The 23,346-nt window shown below is 43.1% G+C and overlaps 2 protein-coding genes across 2 annotated transcripts; both read left to right on the forward strand.

Moving 5' to 3' along the window:
• Positions 1–10,407: 10,407 nt before the first annotated feature.
• LOC146341323 (olfactory receptor 10A7-like) lies at positions 10,408–11,570 on the forward strand. The gene has a single exon (XM_084808321.1). It carries the CDS (start codon positions 10,411–10,413, stop codon positions 11,386–11,388), a length of 978 nt encoding a protein of 325 aa, XP_084664447.1. The 5' UTR covers positions 10,408–10,410; the 3' UTR covers positions 11,389–11,570.
• A 6,026-nt stretch (positions 11,571–17,596) lies between these two features.
• On the forward strand, positions 17,597–18,580 carry LOC146341324 (olfactory receptor 10A7-like). The gene has a single exon (XM_084807369.1). It carries the CDS (start codon positions 17,597–17,599, stop codon positions 18,578–18,580), a length of 984 nt encoding a protein of 327 aa, XP_084663495.1.
• The last annotated feature ends 4,766 nt before the right edge of the window (positions 18,581–23,346 follow it).

A 23,346-nucleotide genomic window follows, 5' to 3' on the forward strand; every position in this document is an offset into this window, starting at 1 on the left:
GACTTCCTGAGATTGGACTCCATCAATTGTTTTATTTGCCCAAAGTGGAGCATACACCATAAATTATCTGTTTTATGTACTAGCAGACTTTGCACTGAGCCATTTCTACATGGATAAAAAAAGTAGATGCAAGTTTTAGGTGCTTTAGTGCAACTACCATTATTAGGAGTCAATTTGAAACTCTCATGAAATAATGATGATGAGTATTTTAGGGATTTCTTTAAAGGTTCTCATAATTCTGAATTGAGCTGAGAGGAGTTCACTCATCAGTCTCAGTGAACGTCAGTTCTTCCTATGTGGGTGAATAGGAATTGCATCTCTGCACAGGCATATTGTCTTTCCTTCATCACTGTATATTACACACTAGCCCTGTGCATGAGGTCTACAAATGAACATTGGGATTACAACTGGTGGCTCTGCTCCTCACCTCCATTCATTCTGTTTGCACAGCTGAGTATGCGTGAAACCTGAAAAGTGCATAAGCTCCCAGTTCAGAATATGAAATATACCCAGCAAACATGGATGAGACAGACTATGTGTAGGTAAGCTATACACGTGTGTGTATATGAACACAGGTCCTTGTACAAATAGGACCCTGAATGTATGAGGTTGGTGTGGGGCCAGTGGTTGTGAGTCACTGGTATACTGTATGAATTTCTAGGGTGAATTTCTGAATTGCATTAGCAGATTCTAAATTTTATCAGCATACATAACAAAGACTTACTTTTGTGATGTACAGTAACAAGCACTTAGTCAAAATTTTGTACGTTGCCCTTCATTTCCCAGCATTACCAAGATTTGGGTTTCAAAGGGGAAAGCAAATATGTCCAACAGCCTTAAGTCTATAATAAAATATGTTTCTCTATCCAACTTCTGATATGTAAATGAATTCTTAAAAGAGAATGGAGAAGGTGTATTCTGGGTTTCCTAGCTACTTTAAGAAGCAGAACGAGATTTCATGAGCATTGGTTATGTCAGAGAAATTCAGTGTGCATTGATCCATAGTGTCCGTCATGATGCAACAGAATGCTGGGGGAGGGAGGATTCCACGGGCTCCTTCACACTGAGCTTTTATCCTGCAGTTGAGATTGCTCCTTCACAGAAGTTTGCAGGCTCTTTACATGACACTGTGAACTTCCTAGGCGTCTTCTGCACTAAATGCCCTTTGTTCCATTTTTTAATGGATCACAGATAATAAGCTATCAAATTACCCTGTTGTGTTCCACTTCAGTTTCCTCCATGAAAATAGTAAAAGTGGCAAGAAGAGGAGTGAGATCACTGAAAGAGGATGGAAGACTCAGATACAGGGAGAAGGAGGGGGAAGGGGGTTGCGGGAAAGGAATCACATGAAAAAGGGAGTTGTTGTGATCCTGCATTTGAAATGGAAGCAGAAAGCCCCATTTTAAATGCAGGATTTTAGGCTGGTGTAGAGATGCCCCGTATGTCCACAAACACTAAATCAGTGTTGTTTAATGAGAGAGAGGGGGAAGCAATTTTGAATGAGAAATGTAAAAGCATGTCTCTGGTTATTACTACATTTCCAACTTAAACTTCAATATACCTAACAGCAGGTCTTTGACCCTTACTACGAATCCCCCCCTCCGCACTGCACATGCACACACTCCATTCCTGAAACCTGACTGACATGTCATCCCTTCCCTTTCCTTTCATACTTGCATTTCCTAGATATCCCCCTACTAACCTGTCTTTTGGTTTTCACCCACTATGATCTTTGTCACTACAACTTATCTTTCCTTCGTGCCTCACATATTCCATCTAAACACATCCCATGTGAACACTGCACCCCCCCCCCCGAGCACTTGCTGATTAAGTTTTGGGAGACTTTTAGTAGCTTTGGACAGGAGGCTTTGGATCGAGGCTGTGGTACAGAGGCAAAGGGTTCAATTCACATACTCATGACATGCATCCCTGAACTTTTGCAGCTGCTTTTTGAACAAGGAGAAAAAGAGACTCCCCAACACAGAGCTCTCACATCCCACCTAGTTTTGGCCTTGAGAGGGAAGGCCAGATGAGCAGATAATGGGCAGACAGGAAAGGTGAAGTGGAAAATGTTGAAGTTCACATATTTATTTAAAAAAACAACCAGCCAAAACTTTAACTATATCTTATCAGTATGCCTCTGAATGCCAGTTGCTTGGGAACATGAGTTGAAGAGCGCCATTGAGCTTATGTCCTGCTTGTGGACTTCCCATGGTCATCTTGTTGGTAGAGGTGGGAGAACCAGGGATGCTCAAGCTCACTGAAATTCTCCAAACTTCACTTTGAAGCTCAGTTTGACTCACTGCCATTCTCATTTGTGACCTGTTTTGTTTAGGTTTTTTTTTGCATTCATTCAAATGTGGAAATCAGTGCAGCTGATTTCAATGGTTACATTGCAAGCGAGATCCATTGAGTAATGACTCATGAGGATAATTAGTAAGAATAATAAGGCATATGAATGGAAAGACACAGAGAAAGTAGATATCAATCAGAGCCCCCCCTTTCAAACTTGTCTCTTGTGACTTCCCTGACCTCAAAACTTGTGACTTCCCTGACTTCAAATAGGAGGTTTCTGTGGCCTTACTTCCCTATGAAAATCTTATTTCCTTCAGTGCCTTTTAAAAATCTATATCCCACTCATTATCAGAAATATCAAGGGACATTTTCTGCCTTGCTTTATAGACTATAAATAACAATTCTAGAGAGCACAATCTTATTATGGACTGATGTGGGCTTTGGCACAGACAGAGCTCTTTGGAAGAGGTAGAAAGAGGTAAGGGAGTCTCTATCAAAGAAAAAATCAAAGGTATGTGGGGGGGGGGGAGAGAGTAACTGATTCAAAATGTTTATGCAGATCCAGTATGTAATAGTACTCTTCCAGAATGACCATCATGCAGTCTTCTTTTTTTTAGAATACTTTTTATTTATTTTTGTCTTTATAAATGAAATAAAAATACCAACAACCTAATAACTACAATTTCCTAACAGTACAATATTCTTAGGAGGACACAACAATACCAAAAAGAAGAAGAAAGGGGGGGGGGGAGGAAAAAAAATCCCTGTCTTTTTTAAAGGGTTAAATGTAAACTCCAATACACACAGGCTTCAGATCCCATTCTAATTTAGAAATTATATCTATAACATGAGCAATATTACAATTTAATAATCAACCTTACATTTCAGTATCATATCATCAGTCTTATAGCAAGGAAGCAGGCCTACAATTAATTCCCAGAAACCATATACTGCCCTTACATTAGAATCTAATAATAATAATAATAATAATAATAATAATAATAATAATAATGTTTAACAGTTTAACCAACCAAAAATCTTTCTTAGTAGTCTTATAGTAATGATAATAATAGTAATAATAATAGTAACAACAACAAAAGGGAAAAAAAGAAATGAAATTATAATGTTATAGAATAATAAAGCTTGAAAGCAACCTAAATGCAGCATATCATAATGAGAATTTAAGGAAAAATTTAAAAAGAATGAAAGAGAGCAAACAAATATATGTATATAATCAGTTATCGCCGATCTACCCTGAATCATGCAGACTAAGCATAAACAATTAACAAAACTTGTTTAAAGCTTCCATTTCATGGGACTGGAACAGTAGTCTCACACATTTTTACATCAGCCATGCCTCCGCCATTTCATGCTTTAGGAACTTCTTCATCTGACCTTCAGAAAAAATGCAAAATGTAGCAGGATATTTTAAGTGATATTGTAAGTTCATTTGTTTTGCCATATTTTTCGCCTTGATGAATTGCCTTCTTTTATCAGCCATCTCTTTGATGTAATCTGGAAATAACATAACTTTATTTTATTTCCAAAAAAGATTTCCACCCTGTCTTGCCAAACACAGGATATAATTCTTTGTAGAGATTCTTGCAAATTGAACTATAATCGTATAGCCAGTCCCTTTAGCATTTGACACATGAAACGCCTGCTTAATATCAAATAAATAATCAGATGGCACAGGGAGTATCTCATGCAAAAACTTGTCTACAAAGGTAGACAGATATACATCTATAGGCAGACTTTTAATACCAATAATAGGTGCATTGGATCTGTGCATGAAGGCCTCCAGTTGGGAATTTCTGACAGATAAATTTTTGAAAAAAGATTGTGTCGTAGTTTCGTTCGTTGTCAGCCTATCTTGCAGCTCCTTAATCTTTGCCTCCATTTTTTGCCAAGCAGTGTTAATTAAATCCACAGCTCCTTGCAGGGTGGTGATGGAATTTTGGATTGAATCCAGCCTCTTAGATTGCTCAGCAAATTTCAAAGATAAAGTTTTTATCAAAGGAAATAATTCCCCCATATCTTCGGTTCTTGGAGCCTTTGCCAATGGAGGTACAGGGGGAGTGAGCAGTGATGCAGTTCCATTCTTTCTCCTCGCTGTAGCCATGTTTCTCTTCAAACATTCACGTAGCCTATCATGGCAAAAAAAAGGGAACGCAAATGGCATCCCTGCGTTAGCTGTGATAGGCTACGTAAGTATTTACTTAGCCTATCACGGCCATTCGAAAGACACGAATGGCGGTTGCAGACGCGGCCACCATTCGAGGAGCACTGGAACGGCTGACAAAGGTAGGTTTTATTCCGGGCCCATTTTATGGGGTGGGGGGAGCGGGGGGCTTCGTTCTGCCACAGATTTCGGGGGGCTGAATGCGCTGGCATTTGGCTTCACTGAGATCCGTGGTGGAATTCTCCGCCATGCCTACCTCAGATATTCTCAAATATTGTTGATATTTCTTAAACCATCCCTCAGATGTTGTTGATATTTCTTAATCCATATATTACAATGGAACACGTCAGCCCTGTAATCTCCTATTAGATAGGAGTTTCAAAACAGCTTTTTGCGATGTTTATGCTCGGGGAGGGTAGTCTCGGAATCCAGCCCCCCCCCCGCTTCTTCACAGAGTACTTTTCTCCAAGATCTCATCCAGCTGCTGCCTTGCCCCCCCCTTTTAATTCCAGTGGAGAGATGAAAAGGTTTTTCAACCTTTTAAAAAGTTGTTTGAGATAGTGTCCCGCGGAGACTCTGCAGGCTGCTGCGAGGGCAACATTGGTTCCAACCAGAAGTCCCATTGTGCACTGTTCTGATAAGATCCTAAAACAGAAAGAGTTCCCACTATAGATGGGTCTAAACAAAATCACATTTTAAGCCTGTGTATATTGCTCAATATTAGGGATGTGTAAGAAATTTGTTAGGGTTGCAGTTTTTATGCAATAAAGCCCAAGTCTCACCTCCTGAGAATGAAAATGGAATGGAACATATCTCGCTAATGAAATCAGCATCTTACTGAGGCTTGCGATGAGGGGTTTTTTTTGGGGGGGGGATACATACAAAAAAAATGTACATTTGAAAATGTGCACAAAAAACCACTATTCTCAGTGGGAGAAGATGCATACATTTAAGAAATGTGTATAAATTATATATACATTAGAACAAGAACATGGAAATCCTTACACATTTCCATGTGGGGGGCAGAGGCTTGAAATCTGATGAGGACCTGAGACAGAATGAGCTTGGCAATGGAAAAATGAGGTCTTTGTCAAGATCAAGCTTGACAGGTTTTCCACTTCCTACTCAATATGAGACCTATCCATGCTCTGGTGATGGTGAAAAAGGGAGACTAAAGGTAAAGACTAATTGCAGAACATTAAGGACTAATGCATTTATTATGGGATAAGGTTTCTAGTCAATGAAACTTTATACACTAATGCATTTGTCAGTCTGCAGTGTTAAAAGACTCTGTTGTTTTTGTGCCAGCAGAGTAGGGATGGGGGAGAATTTCTCCCCGAAACTTTGGGGGGCCGAGTGCCAACGCATTCGGCCCCCCGAAATTGGTGGGGAAATTCTCTGCCGGCCCCCTGCCGCCCCCCAGGATGAGACTTACTGTAGCCGAATGTCCCTCTCAGCGGTGGGTCCCGGCGGCGGTTCGGCGGCAGTTCGTGAGGGGCGGGGGCGGGCGACCGGGCTCCCGACCGGCTGCCGCCGCCGCCATTGCAAAAAAAAAAAGTAAAGTAAAAAAAACAAAAACAAACACCCCAGTGATAGGCTACGTAACGATTAACGTAGCCTATCACGGCTAGATTTCCAAAGTCAGCCGTGATAGGCTACGTAAATCATCATGTAGCCTATCATGGGTGACTTTGAAAAAAAAAAGTGCATACGCAAATGGCGGCAGCCCATGTGCGCCGCCATTTGCGTTCCTTATTTTGGCACGTCTAGTCAATGTAAAGATTTACGTAGACTATGGCGAAAATAAGGGAACACTATTTGCGTTGCCCTTATTTTCGCTGTAGTCTATGTAAATCTTTACGTAGACTAGACGTGTCAAAATAAGGAACGCAAATGGTGGCGCCCATGGGCCGCCGCCATTTACGTACGCGCTTTTTTTCTTTTCTTTTTTTCAAAGTCACCCGTGATTGGCTACGTGACGATTTATGTAGCCTATCACGGCTGACTTTGCAGATCTAGCCGTGATAGGCTACGTTACTCGTTACGTAGCCTATCACGGGTGTGTGTGTTTACTTTTTTTTCGCAGCCAGGTAGACGGGGCGCCTCCCCCTCGACCTGAATTTTGGCCGGGCGAGGTGGGGCGCCTCCCCCCCTCGCCTGAACTTTGGGGGGAGAACCGAAGCGCCTCCCCCCCCACCGCAAAGCAAGCTTCAAGAACAGGTAAGGGACTTTCGTCCATCCCTACAGCAGACCAGACTAACATGGCTATCCCCCTGGAACTTGCTAAACCATGAAAGCACATTTTCCCCACAAACCAGGATGGAAGAGCCCTAGAATTCTGGATATCCCATTCTTGTCTTTTTCTCTGGGTTATTGGGGGATGGAAAAGATTTAAACAGTGGTTCCATCATATGTGGGTGCTGTGCACCTTCATCCTCGTACTAAATAACAAACCAAGATATTATGTTGTTTCTGGGGTGGAGAGGATGATAACGGTGTGCTCCAGGGGAAAAGAAATAGGTACAGGATTCATCCCTTCAGCCAGCTATGTGCAACAGGGTAGCCTGGATGACTGCTGCTTTGCACAGGGCAACAGAGTATTATCTGTCCACCAGTATAATATTTATCTTGGGTCATTGCACAATGCTTAGGACCTGACTCAATCATTTGTTGATCAGTCTCTACAAGTGATGTTTCTGCAAGTGTTCATTCCATACATGACCAAATAAAGGTTCAAATAAATACATGGATAAATGTTCCAGAATGCTTAGAGAATAAATCTGAAGTGTGAAGCAATTTTCTACTATTGTTCTAGAGGATTTAGTTACTGCAGGGAATGACAGACTGAAGGAGCTGATGTTTTCTATGAGAGCTAGGTTAGGACCGAATGAGATGTGACATCTGATCTGTGTATATAAATGGCAGGGTTTTTGTTTTGTTTTTTTATGTAAAGTGAATCAGTTGATGGGTGATAATTAATGGTATCCTACAGCCAAAGGTTTGAACCTAAGGACATAAGAAGAACTGAGCTAGATCAGACCAATGGTCCATCTCGGGATGGCTAAGAAATGCACTTCAGTTCTTTTTTACCAGGATGTATCCAGTTTACACTTCCCAGAACCAAACATGGACCTGAATGCCACCTGCAGAACATACATTTCTGAGCTTGTGATGCAATGTGCACAACATTTGAAATATGTACATAATCATTAGGGATGGCGGAGAATTTCTCCCTGAAACTTCGGGGGGCCGAGCGCCAACGTGTTCGGCCCCCCGAACAAGTTTCGGGGAGAAATTCTCCGCACCCCCCCGGGACGGGACTTACCTTTGCCGAATGTCCCTCCCGGCGGCGGGTCCGGCCGGCGGTTCGGTGGGTGTTCGTCCGGGGCAGGATCGGCAGCTGGTCTTTCGACCGGCTGCCGCCCCCGCCATTCCAATAAAAGAAAAAAAAATGCCCCCCTGGTAGGCTACATGACGATTAACGTAGCCTATCACGGCTAGATCTGCAAAGTCAGCCATGACAGGCTACGTAAATTGTCACGTAGCCTATCACGGGTGACTTAAAAAAAAAAAAAAGCGCGTACAGATAATGGCGGCCCCCATAGGGAGCCGCCATTCCCGTTCCTTATTTGGTCGCTGTAGTCTACGTAAAGATTTACGTAGACTACGGCGAAAATAAGGGCAACACTATTGCGTACGCGCTTTTTTTTTTTTAAGTCACCCGTGATAGGCTACATGACAATTAACGTAGCCTATCACGGCTGACTTTGCAGATCTAGCCGTGATAGGCTACATTAATCGTCACGTAGCCTATCACGGGGGCGTTTAAAAAAAAAAACTTCTGAGTTCTTGGCCAGGCGAGGCAAGGCGCCTCCTCCCCGGCCTGAATTTCGGCCGGGCGAGGCGGGAAGCCTCCCCCACCCGGCCTGAACTTTGCGGGGGGAGCAGTGAAGTGCCTCCCCCCCACCGCGAACAAGCTTCGAGGACAGGTAAGTGACTTTCGTCCACCCCTAATAATCATAGTTTAGTCTGTGCGAGAAAATGTGTACATTGGAAAAATGTGCACAACTGATGGGTACACACACACATATGTGCATGAAAATATGCACAAATTTTCTTGCACAAACACAAGTTGGAATGAGCTTCAAGGTGGAAATGAGAGGCCCCTGACAAGCTCATGTTTTGCTGATTTGCACATTCGTATGTACATCTAGTCAAGGATCCTGGACATCACAACACTTTGGTATCTGATAACAGAGAAGGGGGTGGGGGTGATTGCAATATAAGCCAAGCTAGGAGCTAGTCTGCAAAATTTCAAAATACAGAAATTAAATTTCCAGTGAATAGAGTGAAATGGGTGTGTGTGTACAGCATGGTTTGGTATGGTATGGTATGGTATGGTATGGTATTGCCTTCCATGAGACTAGCTACCTTCCATGTAGAACATGATAATTCTAGGGCCTCGTTGTGAACTACTCAAAAGCATATTTCATAGTAGAGCTGTGCAAAAATGGCCTCCCAACATTCTCCACCCTGTTTGTGGGCAGAGAAATTGGGAAGACAATTTATCCAAATGTATCCAGTGGGAAGAGAACATCTCCCACAGTTCCTCACAAGAAGGGCTCACCTTTCACATGGGTTGTAGCACAATTTTTTCTTTATACTTAAGAGTGTTTGGTTTGTGCACTGCTACTCCAAGTGGCAACAGCATCAGCTGTGTTGACAGCCTGGCCCCCATTTTGTCTTCTCCATCATGCAGACATGAGGGTTGGGGGGCAGTATTGTTTTCAGTTCCAGCAAAAAGGTGGAGCTAGTGCTGTGCCACAATTCTGTCTCCAGTTTTTTGAAAGATAGTTTTCTAAATTTTAGGGATGGACGAAAGTCACTTACCTTGTCCCGCAGCTTGCTTCACAGTGGGGGGGAGGCGCTCCATCCCTCCCCCCAAAATTCTGGGTGCGGGGGAGGTGCCCTGTCCCTCCCTGCTGAAATTCTGGCTGGGGGGGAGGCGCCCCATCCCTCCACCCTGTTTGTGGGCAGAGAAATTGGGAAGACAATTTATCCAAATGTATGGGAAGAGAACATCTCCCACACTTCCTCACAAGAAGGGCTCACTATTCACAGGGGTTGTAGCACAGTTCCTTTCTTATACTTCAGAGTGTTTGGTTTGTGCACTGCTACTCCAAGTGGCAACAGCATCAGCTGTGTTGACAGCCTAGCCCCCATTTTGCCTTCTCCATCATGCAGGCGTGAGGGTTGGGGGGCAGTATTGCATTCAGTTCCAGCAAAAAGGTGGAGCTAGTGCTGTGCCACAATTCTGTCTCCATTTTTTTGAAAGATAATTTTCTTCCTCCATGAAAGATGCTTCCATATTTTCTGCCCCATTATCAGGGCATTTTATAATTTATTGCAAGCAAGGGGGCTGTGTGTGTATTTTTCTTCCTATCATACATCTATCCATTGCCCTGCAGCCCCCCAGGGTGCCTGCGTTTCCTGATCTGAAAAAGCCCTCTGGAAGGAATTACCTCATGATATCTTCCTTTGGCTTTAATTGAAGTGCAGGAAGCTGAGGTGACTACAGGCTGCCAGAGAGATGACTGTAAAATGAAACACAGGAGCTTCACACACCCTCAGCCATCTCATAAGTAAGGTAAGCACAAGAACCCTGAACCCAACCCATGAGAATGTCTCTGAACTGTTATCCTCCTTTGGATTTATTTTTGAAAGCAATTTCTTTTCTATCACGTTGAATAAGAATGGTTGAAAAAAACTGTGGAATAAAATTTTGGCACAGCACTGGTTCATACAGATTTGGTATAGACATGTGTGTGCTTTTGTAGAGAACGTTTCTTTTGATTTTTATTTTGGATTCATAAGACAAGGCCTACCAAAATGCCATTATATGTGATGTGTTTTATTTTCTGCAGATGCAGGCCATGGCAAACAGAGAGGGGCAAAATCAAACAACTGTTTCTGAATTCATACTCCTGGGATTTGGAGAGCTCCCTAATCTGCACGTTCTTCTCTTCTTGTTCTTCCTAATGATCTACTTGACAACCATGGCTGGGAACCTCCTGATTGTTTTTTTGGTTATGGCTGCTGAAAATCTTCATAGCCCCATGTACTTCTTCCTAGGGAACCTTTCCTTTCTGGAATCCTGCTACAGCTCAACCATCTTGCCTAGAATGTTGACTGGACTCCTGACCAGTGAAAGAACGATATCTATAAAAGCCTGTTTGTTACAGTTTTTTATCTTTTCTTGTTTGGGAGGTTCTGAATGCTACCTCTTGTCTGTGATGTCTTATGACAGGTACTTAGCAGTATGTAAACCATTGCATTATGCCACACTCATGAATAGTAGGTTGTGTCTGCAGTTGGCAGCTGGGTCTTGGGTAAGTGGAATATTGGTTGGCACAAGCATAACTGTCAGGGTATCACAGCTCTCTTTCTGTGGCCCCAATGTAATTGATCATTACTTTTGTGATGTCATTCCTGACATAAAGCAAATTTCCTGCAGTGATACACGCCTAGTAGAATTATCATCCTTCGTATTTGTCTGCCTCTTTACCCTGCCTCCCTTGCTACTCACTGTGTCCTCCTATGCTTACATAATTTTGTCTATTCTCCGGATCCCATCCACCACTGGAAGGCAGAAGGCCTTCTCCACCTGTTCATCTCACCTCACTGTGGTTGCCCTGTTTTATGGAACTCTGATGCTTGTCTATATGCTCCCCTGGTCCACAAAACTCAGATATGTGAAGAAAATATGTTCTCTGTTTTATACTGTCCTCACACCCATGGTCAATCCCCTAATATACAGCTTGAGAAACAAAGAGGTGAAGGAGGCTGTGCAAAAAGCTGTCAGGAAGTTCATAATACAACATTATATAACATTCCAGAAATCCAGTTTTTAAAAGTTATAATGGGGTTTGGGGTTTGGGACAGGTCCTCAATTATGGTGTGAATAAGTTGTATCTGCTGGATAGTAACTCATTTACTTTTTTTTTAATGTTCTTTGCAATATACACATTTACATTATACTGTCATCGTCCCCTCCAGTGGATTAATGACCAAAATAAAAACACCCTTTTCTTCTCCTGTTATTATGAGCTTTTTTTGTGGGAAGTAGATTTGTTGTGAAATAATTGCCCGAAGTCTGATATCTTACAACATCATCCTCATAGTTTAACACAGACAGATTTGTACAGAGAGTAGTATTATTTCCAAACTCATATAACAGATGGCTTAATGGGTCAAAAACTGTCACCGCAAATTGTGTCTGGAAACATCTGTTAGACTGTGTGGTTGCCTACAATTGGTAGTATCTGGGGGAGGCTGGGTCTTTTGCTAGCTGTGGTTGGTAATGTTTCATTCAATGCCCTGGAGTCTGAGATCAGCAGTCAGCCAATGTTGGCTCATGATCTGGATGTAGAGACATACTAGCTTCAGCTCCTAACCTCAGTCTACATTTCTGGAGAGAAGGTTACTGAATATATGGTTGTGAAAGCACATTATGGATACCATCAGCTTCTTGGCCCCCTGCCATTCCTAATTATCCCCCATGCATCGGACGGGGACTGCATTTGTGACACTGGCCTATAGTGGTAATCGCAATTCATTTATTTTTTTCCTTGTCAGATCTTCACTTGGCCTTTGAAAACATAGATTGTGAGATATTGGTGATGAGGCTGATGAACCTTGCTGGAGTTCACTTGATAGCTTCCACTCATTCCTTTCAGGGAAGTGCTAGAGGACAGGGGTAGGCAGGCTTATGTTCTCTTGTAACACAGAAGTGCCGCCTTTGGGCAAATTACAGTAGTGACAGTTTTGTTCAGATTCCAGTTCATCATAGCCAACCCACACAACACTTGGTCAAGACTTTATGCTTAATCGAGCACATCAGCACAACATGATCAACAGTAAGCAGCTGATAAAACCACACACAAAGCATAGAGAAAGCAATGTCTGACCCAGTAAATTCATAAATACAGGTGCTTCTTCCCAGTGGCACATCACATCATTAAAGCCGCTAAATAACAAGGTGCTTTTCTCATGTAATTTTCCATGAGTTAGCTGTGCGAATGTTTGTGGATATACCAGGTCAGATATTTACTTCCTCCATCTGAAAGGACCTATGGGACCACTCTGTGGGGATGAATTCCAATCATGTGTGGCATTCATAGCTTTAACAATGTATGTTGTGCTCACAGTCCAAATCACACAACACCAGGTCAAGGGTTCAGGGATGAATCAGTTTAATCAAGCACATTCAGCATAACATGTTTACCGGAAAACAGCTAATAAAAGAACAAACAGAGTAAGCTATACTAATGTAGATCTTGTGCTTCCCTTCCCACAATAGCAGATAACCTAAATGGATGAGATTACCTCAGTGGCAGGGAGGGGAGTTTAGACACCTAATGTCTGTTCTTTGGTTTTCAAGCATAGTGGCCAATCATGTACCCACAGTTATCTCTGGGCTTTCTAGAAGATAATTTCTGTGAGAGTGTCCACTTCCCTCAGTCCCTGATCTGGCTCAAATCGAGACTTTTTTTTAGGCAAAATATCCTATACAAATGGATTGAGAAAAGTGACTGGGCAGGTATTGCCATTCTAGTTGCTTCCAACATGATCCTTGGAATATTTATTTTCCTTTTACATACGTTGAATGAGCATAACTGTTATGATTTGTGCATTAACAAAATCATCCATATTGTGGTTAGTTCCCTATTTCCCAAAGAGAGTCACCAAGACAATGGGTATTATATCCCTAACCAGTTTCACCACAAATTCATAAATTTATTCTAGATCCATTGTCTTATTTTCAGTTCAGCAGGTATGCCGTCTTATCACATAGACTGTTGGAAACTTTCCATCCCTATGGTCCCTCTGACTTCGCTTTTCTGCTTAGATTCTTAGCCATGTACTCAGACCATAGGCATACTTTCCAGCATCAGGGTTCCTCCATCATTACACTTTATACTGTAGGTCCTTCTCTATGAAGTCATATGCCAGCCAGCTCCTTCTTTCTATTCAACATGTATATGAGGCTGTTGGGTGACATCTGTGTTTGATGTTATGTGTTGATACTGGTATGCTGATGAGAAACTGCTGTATCTTCCACCCAGAAGGTTGTGATTTGCCCAGTGCTGGACCTTGGTGAAGAACCTGAATGTAGTTAAGGAAGTTGAATTTCAGTCCTGACAAAAGTGGAAGTCATGAAGAATAGCAAGCCCTATGACCTGGGAGAGGTTGCAGATCCCATCGCAGACACATGCCATCTTCTATTATTCAGCTCCTATTAATGGAATCCCATTTACCATAATGGTCAGAGCCAGAGGTGCCTTTCACCAACAATGTATGCTCTGAAGGATGTACCCCTTTTCAGTGGCTGGTACACCTTGTGACAATAGTTTCTGTACTATTTCTGGTTGTGACTAGCAAGGATGGATTCAACTGTCAATTCTTCTCTCTCTCTCTCTCTCTCTCTCTCTCTCTCTCCCCCCCATCTTGAATTTGGTCCATTTCAATTTTTGAGAATTCCTCATGTCTTAAGGCAGTTCATCCCAAAGTCTGAGATTTAAAAAAAAGTTTTCATATAAGTCCATAAGCATTTTTGTGTGCATATTTCCTCATATGCACATTTTGCCTCCACGTTTTTGCCAGAAACGTTCCTAGTATTATGGATTTGAATATATTTATTTCTATTTACAACATTTATATACTGCATCACATCCAGACAGATTCCAGATTTTAAAATGCTATCCCCCCATATACATTTTTGTATACTTAATTTAAAAAAAAAAAAAAATGGAGAACTCCATTGCAAAATGTGGAGAAGTGTGATTTTCAATGGATAACTTAGTTTTGGTTTGCACAGTGATTTGAAAGTGCAAAAGTGGGTGAATTCAAAATGAAAACTGAATGAATCCCCCCCCCCGCCGCCGCCTCCCTAGTGGGACTGCTGAAATGCACTCTGTACTTTGTGCGATGATGGCTCTTGAAGACAGTTCAAGAATGTCAGTTAGTGCAAAATATTAAAGGTTATCTCTGGGGGAGGGTTGTCTGTTCGTTTCAATCAACAGTTGGAAGTGAATTTCTCAGGTTTACTGCATTGGCTAGGGGTGTACGAAACCCTGCTTACCTGGCTCCGCCAGGTTCCGCTGGGTGGGGAGGTGCTCCATCCCTTCCCCTGGATTCCTCGCCGGGGGGGAGGCGATCTGGTCCTCCCCCCCGGAATCCTCGAAAGCCAGCTGTGCTCCACCACGGCTCCACGGAGCAGCCGGCCAGGAGCAGGCCAGGGCCGTCCGCAGCCGGATTTCCAGCCACGGAGGGCTCTGGGTAAGGAAAAAAAAATGCGTACGCAAATGGCGGCGGCTACAGCCGCCGCCATTTGCGTTCATTATTTTTCTTCGTCTTAGCATAAATATTTATGTAGACTAAGATGAAGAAAAGAAAGGAGAACGCAAATAGTGTACTGGGTGCTATTTGCATTCCCCTTTCTTGTCTTCGTCTTAGTCTACGTAAATATTCACATAGACTAAGATGAAGAAAAATAAGGAACGCAAATGGCCACCATTTGTGTACACTTTTTTTTTTTTTTACCCAGACGTTTTAGGCTACGTAAAAACTTACGTAGCCCATCACGTTTGGGTAAAAAAAAAAAAAAAAGCCTATGCAAATGGCGGCGGCTATGGCTGCCACCATTTGCGCTCCTTATTTTTCTTCGTCTTTTTTTTTTTTTACAGAGACGTGATAGGCTATGTAAAAACTTACATAGCCTATCACGTCTCTGTAAAAAAAAAAAAAAGACAAGACTGCAAATGGCGGTGGCGGTAGCCGGTCGGAAGACCACTGCCGCCACAGCTGCCGCCACCGCCGTCGCCGGAGCTGCTGCCATCCGAAACATCCGCCCCCGGTAAGTCTTGTCCCGGGGGGGATCCGCGGGGAGGTGGGGGGATCCGCAGGGGGGGCGGGGGGGTGGCAGGCCGTTCCTCCATGGAGTTTGAGGGGCCGAATGCACTGGCATTCTGCCTCACCAAGATCCGTGGCGGAATTCTCTGACATCCCTAGCATTGACTTAAACATCCAACTGCCTTATTTTAGTTGCAAAATCCACATAATTTGAGAAACAACATATCACAACATGTGGAGGGAACAAAACATTCCCAACATTTCCTGAACACTTTTTGAAGTATTTTCTTGTTGGATCCCTAGTTGTTTTCTCCATGGTATAGCCTGTTATTCTAGGGTGCTTCTAGATGGGCTATCCCATGATCACTCTGCCTCAAATACAAGACCTCAGGAGAGTCCAGCCAATGTTGTCTTCCCATTATTTCCTCACTGTTTCTTCTATCTTTTTCCCCCCTTACCAGAAAAATAAGAATAATAATAATCTCTTAAAGAGGAAAAGACAGAATAGCTCCACAATGCCTTTTTATTGGGAGTGTTTGGAGCCCTTAATTTGCAGTCGCCCCAAATAAATAGATACATATGTGATATGCATAATTTAATTCACATGTTTGTGTGTACCATAATATTTGGATAGAATTTAAATTTTTGTATAAAAATCTTTGCCTGCTCTGGGGACTGATATGCCTATTGGCAGAATTGTCAAGAGAGATTGTCTACCTTGCTATGTAATACATAAATAACCATTCAGTAGAGACATTCAGGTCATTGCAGAGTGATAAAAGCTTTGCAACTATCAAATCAAACCTCTTCAGAAGGCAAAAGAGAGAGGCACTAAGGACTATGAGAATAATTTGTACATTACTGTGTTTGTATCCTGGGGTTGAGGCAACAAGAGATTAAGACTTCTGAGCAAGATCAACTAAGCAATTCATTTTCTTATGGGGAACAGGACAGGAGAACAGAATGTCATCTTAAGTTTTGGAATGGAGCCTACAATACTTCCAGGATACTATTTCACCAATAAGGTAAATAGCAATCTATTATTTGCTGGTTAGTCTACCATACTGGAGAATTATTGCTTTTATAAGAGGGTAATTTTGTCAGCATTTCTCGATTGATCTTCTCATGTCCTAATTTTAGGGGTGAGGCAGGGAGTAGACCTATGTACAAATGGCCTTTTGAAATTCTCCACCTTTCTTCTGGGCAGACAATTTCACCAAATTTCTCCAGAGCAAGGAGAAATTATCCACAGTTTCTTCTCAGGTAGGGCTCCCCATTGGCAGGGCTTGTAGCACAGCTTCTTTATTTTTTGGTAAAGGTTTTGGGGTTGTTGTTTTTTTTTGTGATGCACAAGCATGAACTCAACTGTCTTGGCAGGATGGCCCCCAATTTGCATGCACTGCAATGCAGGTGGGGCAGTGTTGAGTCAAACTCCAGGGATGAGGTGGAGTTAGTGTTCTGCCAAATTCTGCCCTCCAATTTCCTCCCCCCATGAAAGAGGCTTCCATTGTCCTGCCTCATTCCAGATATTTTATAATTTATTTTTGTGGTGTTTTTGAGCTTACTTAATCACAGCTAGCCTCCCAGGCTGCCTGCACTTCCTGATCTGAGAAAGCCCTCTGGGAGGAATTACTTTATGGTGCCTTAAACTGGGGTTTAACTGAAGTGTGGGAAGTTGAGGAGGCTATGGGTCGGGCTTCCAGAGAAATGATTGTACAATGAAAAACAGGACACTTGAGCTCACTCCTCAGCCACCTCCTAAGTAAGGTAAACCCAACCTTTGAGCATTTCGCCAAAATTTGTTCCCCATTGAATTTCTTTTTGGATGAGAATGGTAAAAAAAAAAAATGTGGCATAAACTTTTGGCACAACACTAACAGGGAGAGCTATTGCTGGGTCAGACCAAATGCCCATGAAGTCCCACATCCTGTTTCCAGCCAGATGCATCTGGGAAGCAAACAAAGAGTTCATCACAGAAAAAGTCCTCTTCATTGTTCTTTTTCTCCCAGAAATTGCTATTCAGAGTCTGCTCTTTCATATTCTTGCATATGAAAATAGGAGATGAATTTTGATTTCATGATTAAGAACTACCGACAGACAACAGCTGCATCTTCTGTATGATAAGACTGCAATTCATGGAGGTGACAGTGAGAGAAACATGATAAAGGTCCAAATGTGTTGCTAAATGTTGTGTTTTATTTTCTTGTGATGCAGCCCATGGCAATGAAAGAAAAACAGAATCACTCAACAGTTACTGAATTCATACTGTTGGGATTTGGGAATCTTCCTAAGGTTCAGGTTCTTCTTTTCCTGCTCTTCTTAGTGATCTACTTGGGGACCATGGCTGGGAACTTTCTCATTCTCTTTTTGGTTGTGATTGATCAACACCTTCACACCCCCATGTACTTCTTCCTAGGAAATCTATCCTTTTTGGAGTCCTGCTACATCTCCACCATCCTGCCTAAAATATTATCAAGTCCCTTGACTGGAGAAAAAAGTATATCTGTAAAAGCCTGTTTCATGCAGTGTTATATATTTGCTTGTCTTGGAGGTGCTGAATGCTATTTCCTATCTGCGATGTCTTATGATAGGTGCTTAGCTGTATGTAAGCCATTGCACTATGCCACGGTCATGAACAGCAGGCTGTGCTTGCTGTTGGTAGCTGTGTCTTGGGCAAGTGGAGTATTGGTTAGCACAAGTACAACCCTTGCAGTGTTTTCGTCAACTTTCTGTGGACCCAATGTAATTGATCATTACTTCTGCGATTTATCTCCAATCATAAAAGAAATCTCCTGCAGTGACACTTACATTGTAGAAATGACCATCTTTATATTTGCCTGTGCATTCACCCTCCCCCCATTTATACTCACAGTGATATCCTACCTTTTCATCATTGTTACAGTCCTCAGAATCCCATCAGCCACTGGGAGGCAAAAGGCTTTCTCTACCTGTTCTTCTCACCTCGCTGTGGTGGCCCTCTTTTATGGAACCCTGATGTTTGTCTATATGCTTCCCAGGTCTAGAAATCTGAGATATCTGAAGAAAGTCTTCTCTCTGTTCTATACAATCCTGACACCCCTGGTTAATCCCCTCATATATAGCCTGAGAAACAAGGAAGTGAAGGAAGCCATGGGAAAAGCTTTCAGGAAATTCACTATCCATATGACACTTCAGAAGTCTGTTTTTTTTTAAATCTACATGAAATTGGTTGTGATTTAGAGAATCAGTGTGTAAGTTTTTATTGGTTTGGGGCATAATATCAGAACCATTTATGCATTTTCAGAAGAACAGGTATTCCAGTATGGTTATTAAATCCCATGTGCTGTCTGTCCTTTAATTATATTTAATATATAGCAAGAAACTCTTATATATTGCTCTAAAAATTGGGACAAAATATTGTCAACACCAGCCTCTATGTCCCATCACATTCATTTACATACACAAGTCACTACTGGTGGGCATCCATGCTCAGTTTAAAAGTGTTTGTACAGAGATGTGGACAGTCTATTGAAATTAACAGAGGTGGTACAGCAATGAACTACTTAATGTGCTATTTTTTGACTTTGTGGTGGCTGACTCATCTTTACTGCTGCCTTCCTTGCAGGAGAGAATAATATGAGCCAACATGTGGCAATAGCTTTTCTAGTTGGGGCGTATGAATATATTAATAATGAGAGGCAGTGCAATATGTCCTGTTGCCTTTGGTGGGAGAAAGCGTGGCAGCACTCCCCTGCATGGCTACTCCTCCCACCCATCCTCCATGGTGCTGCCTCTGCTGTGGACATGCCTGCCCTCCCAATCTCTGGCTCTCAGGAATCCCTCAGAGCAAGAAAGTGAGCAAGCAAGCAGGCTCTCTGGAGAGCTGTGCTGGCCACACAAAGCAGCCAACGTGGCTCTCTAGAGTGAGGCATGTAGGCATGGATTGCTCTCTGGAGAGCCATGCTGGGTGCTCTGAGTAGCCAGCATGGCTCTCCAGTAATTCCACCAGACCAATTTCTCACTTTGGGGGAGTCCTCAGAGTGAGAGATTGGGTGGGCCACTGCTCAAGAGAACCCACCCAGCTGGTCCCGCATTCTGAGGAACCTGTGAGAGTGATTGATCGTGTGGCTGGCTGTTCCAGGCAGCCTCACTGGTTACTGTCCCACTGCAGCAGTTGCCAAAGTGAAAGAGCATGGCTGGTGAAGCAGCGGCAGGCAGAGATGTCAGGGGGAACTCCCAGCAGCAGGGGTAGGGACAACTCACCACCCCTCCCAATCTGCTGCCTGAGGCACCTTACCTCATGGGAGGGGCAACAATGCAATACAGAATGACTCCTTATTAGTAATTCCTAGTGCATCTCAGTCTCCACATATATCAAATTTCTTCTTAGTGTTGTTACATTAGACATGCAAATGAAAATATCTCTCTGCTGTGTAGCTGGATATAGATATAAATATACAGTAATTGCTTGTAATATCTTTGTGTACTTTAAATAAAAATCACAAATCAAATGAAATATGTTTGTGGCAAATCATTTTCTGGGTGGAGTACATACAGATCCCTGCTTTATTGAAACACACACCACAAAAACCTGGACTTCCTATTCTCAAAACCTACATCTTCACAATGTTCTGTTTCTCCCAAACTTTCTCAAACTCATTAGCTCCCATTGGTGGAAGCAGAGAAACATGGGATGTTGTGACAGGGCTGGGATATGTTAAACTGAATATTATGGAGGTTGAATCTTATTTACTTACTTACGTACTTACTTACTTACTTACTTACTTACCATCCAATAGTCAGAGGTCTCTGGATGGTTCACAAAAATTAAAACCACAGAGTGCAGCATAAAACAATATAAAATATGAAAGCTTAAAACCACAATACAACAGTAGAACCAGAATAAAACCTAGCAGCAATGCAAAGAGTTAAAATAGAGATTTTAAACACCAGAGCTAAAAGATTAGGAAGCTAAAATGCTAAAATGGTGGGAGAATAAAAAAGGTCTTCACCTGGTGCCATATGGAGTACAACATAGGTGCCAGGTGAACCTCACTAGGGAGCTCATTCCAAAGCTAGGGTGCCACAGCAGAAAAGGCCCTCTTCCTGGTAGCCACCCACCTCACTTCCTTTGGCAGGGGCTCATGGAGAAGGACTGCTGAGGATGACCTTAGGGTCCAGGCAGGCACATATTGGAGGAGGTGATCCTTCAGATAACCTAGCTTCTCATTTTGGCAGCAGCAACATCTTGATCATAAATTTAGGGATGTTGGAGAATTCCACCATGGACTCCAGTGAGGCTGGATTCTTTAGAATGAAGATCTAAAGATCCCTTATCTTTGCCGTAAAAGGCTACGTAAGTATTTACATAGTGTATCACGGCAAAAGGCAGGGACACAAATGGCATAGCAGCCGCCATTTGTGCCCCTGCTCTTTGCCGTGATAGGCTACATAAATACTTACATAGCCTATCATGGATTAATGCAAGGATGCATATGGCAGCCACTACAACAGCCGCCGTTTGTGGCCGCAGCAACCCGGCAGCGGCCGGAAGTCCGGCTGCAGCCAGCCCCAGCTGGCGGCTCCGCGGCCTTGCCATGGAGCAGAGCAGAGCCAGCTGGGGAGGATTCCAGGGGGAGGGAGGGATTGCCTGCCCCCCACCGCCAAAGCCCCAGACCAGAACCAGGTAAGGGACTCGTACATCCCTAATCATAACATTTATTGGCAAGATGATCTTCTCTTTTCAGTGTAATTCAGCAACCCAGCTTCTTATGTGGGCATGAGATAATTTTATTTTAGTTGTACATATTTGTGTGTGTGTGTGTGTGTGTCATATTTTTAACTGCTCTAGTGTCATATTTTTAACTGCTCTATCCTTGGGATAGAACATGAACTTATTGGCTAATGGCGCAATCCTATCGAGACAGATGTCAGCATCTGAACTCGGAGGCTGACATCTATCTGATGCAGGTCAGGCAGAGCACAGAGGGGATCTTCTCTTCTGCCATCCTCCCACCCTGCATTCTTGGCTAGATGTGCAATTTTGCACCTCTAGATGGGGCTTCGGAGAGGGGTCAGGAATGGGACTGTGTATTGGCCCCAGGAGCATAACCAAGTCACCTGTAGTGTTAGAGGGGCCTGCTTAAGTTCATTATCAGTGCAATTCCCTTGCTAGTAAACCTCTGAGCATGTGAAGATGAGTCAAAGGGCCAATAACATGGCCTAGCACATTCCATACTAAGGAGTGAATCAAGATCTGCCTGGGAAGCGAAGGTTGTTTGTCTTAAAGCTGCAGGTGGCTGTGCTGAGAACTAAGCCCTCCTAGTCTATGCTGGGAATGAATGCTAGGGGGTGCTTGCTTCTGTCATGCTGCCTCATTGCTAACATGTATGATATAAGACCTATTGTACCCCATGGCTCTGGGCTCAGAGAAGCTGTCTGATCCAACCATTGGGTACGCCTGTGTGCTGTAAGTTACTCAATAAAGTACTCCTTGTAAGTAAACCTGGGTCTGATTTATCACTATCTTCAGCACCTTTAAATTAAGAGGTTGAAGCCCACAGCAGGGTCAATACAGACTGGAGACCTCATAGGAAGCAACATAAAGGGGCTTCCATGGTCTCCTCCCCTCCATGACCCTGGGAACACCCCCTTTTCACCCTCTCCATGCTCTGTTTTACGAGCATGGAGAGGCAGCCAACACAGTTCTCCCCATGCAGGCTACTAGGGGGAGGGGGGGGAGTGTGGTTTCCTGGAGTTGAGCTTGGAGTGAGTGAAAAATCCTATGGCCCTCTAGACAGTGTCCAGTGGCCATAGGATTGCTCTCTATGGAAATTAATGCAGGATGGATGTCTGGTTTAATTTGCTTTAGTTCATATGCTGCTTTCCCAGCATTTTAAATGGTTGACTGCCACCAAAGTGGCTCACAATAAATCTCAAATATCAAAATGGGGTGGCAGGTGCAGCAGCATAAAAAACATATCAAGCAAATGCAAATAGAAGTCAAATTCCATGTTTCATAAAGAAATGCAAATCTCACATGGCATCCCCCCCTTGATACTCTCCCCCATGGTCAGAACTCATGGGTGATTGGCTTTCACGGCCACCCCCAGAAGGAGGTGGGCACACTAGGATCATGACATGCAGACACATGTTGTGTTCTGGGGTCAATGTTGGAGGTAGGGTCCAAGGAGGTTTATAATCTGGCCCCACGTCCACTCTCTCATACCCCACCCTTCCACCTTTGTAAGAATCAGTGCGAGAAATTGCTAGTCAAATTGTGGGTATAATTTATTTATTTATTTATTTATTTATTTAGCTGAACACCCAGATTGGTGTAGGATGCTTGGTTTTTCTGAGCTGCTCTGTACTGAATGCTGTTGCCATTAATTAGGCTACAACAGTCGCAACTTGGGTGGGACAGAGCAAGTACGGCCTATACGAGTGAGTTATATCTGAGCACGTGGTGGTGCCAAAAAGGTGGGAGGAGATTCCTGTGACTTGCCAGCTAAGGCTGTGGGACAGTGAAAGGAACTCCTTTAGAGCATGAATGGGTGATAGAGCCATGGAGCTCAAGGAGCCTGTGGCTCAGGAGGGCCCTTCTCTATGCCAGTAGATATGGCTGGAGGAGCATGGATTGGAGATAGCCACTGCATTGTCTCCCCAGTCAGGACCAGATAAGACTCACCCTTACTAGTTAGCATTAAGAAGACCTGCAGAGCTCATTCCATTGCAGATCCCATTTGTATTTACCATTTTTTGTGGCCCAAGTTTACACAACACTTCATGTCTCCATCTTTCTTTATGGGTGTGGTGACCTAGTACTTGTGGGTTGGTCTGGTGCTTCTTGGCCAGAACACTGGAAGGCAGGAACATGTTTGTTTCTTAATGAGCATTTGGCTAGAATATTGTCTCCCTGCATGCTTTCCCTTGAATCTCCATAAGTAAAAGGGCCAAAGATATATTCTATAAATTAAAGC

The sequence above is a fragment of the Heloderma suspectum genome, chromosome 6 (assembly GCF_057233095.1).
Source record: "Heloderma suspectum isolate Gila_16-S chromosome 6, 16-S_ref, whole genome shotgun sequence".
NCBI classification, from domain to species: domain Eukaryota; kingdom Metazoa; phylum Chordata; class Lepidosauria; order Squamata; family Helodermatidae; genus Heloderma; species Heloderma suspectum.

What these genes read in the sequence shown, in the direction of transcription:
- LOC146341323 (XM_084808321.1), top strand. Translation starts at nt 10,411, where the DNA reads ATGGCAAACAGAGAGGGGCAAAATCAAACAACTGTTTCTGAATTCATA.
- LOC146341324 (XM_084807369.1), top strand. Translation starts at nt 17,597, where the DNA reads ATGCAGCCCATGGCAATGAAAGAAAAACAGAATCACTCAACAGTTACT.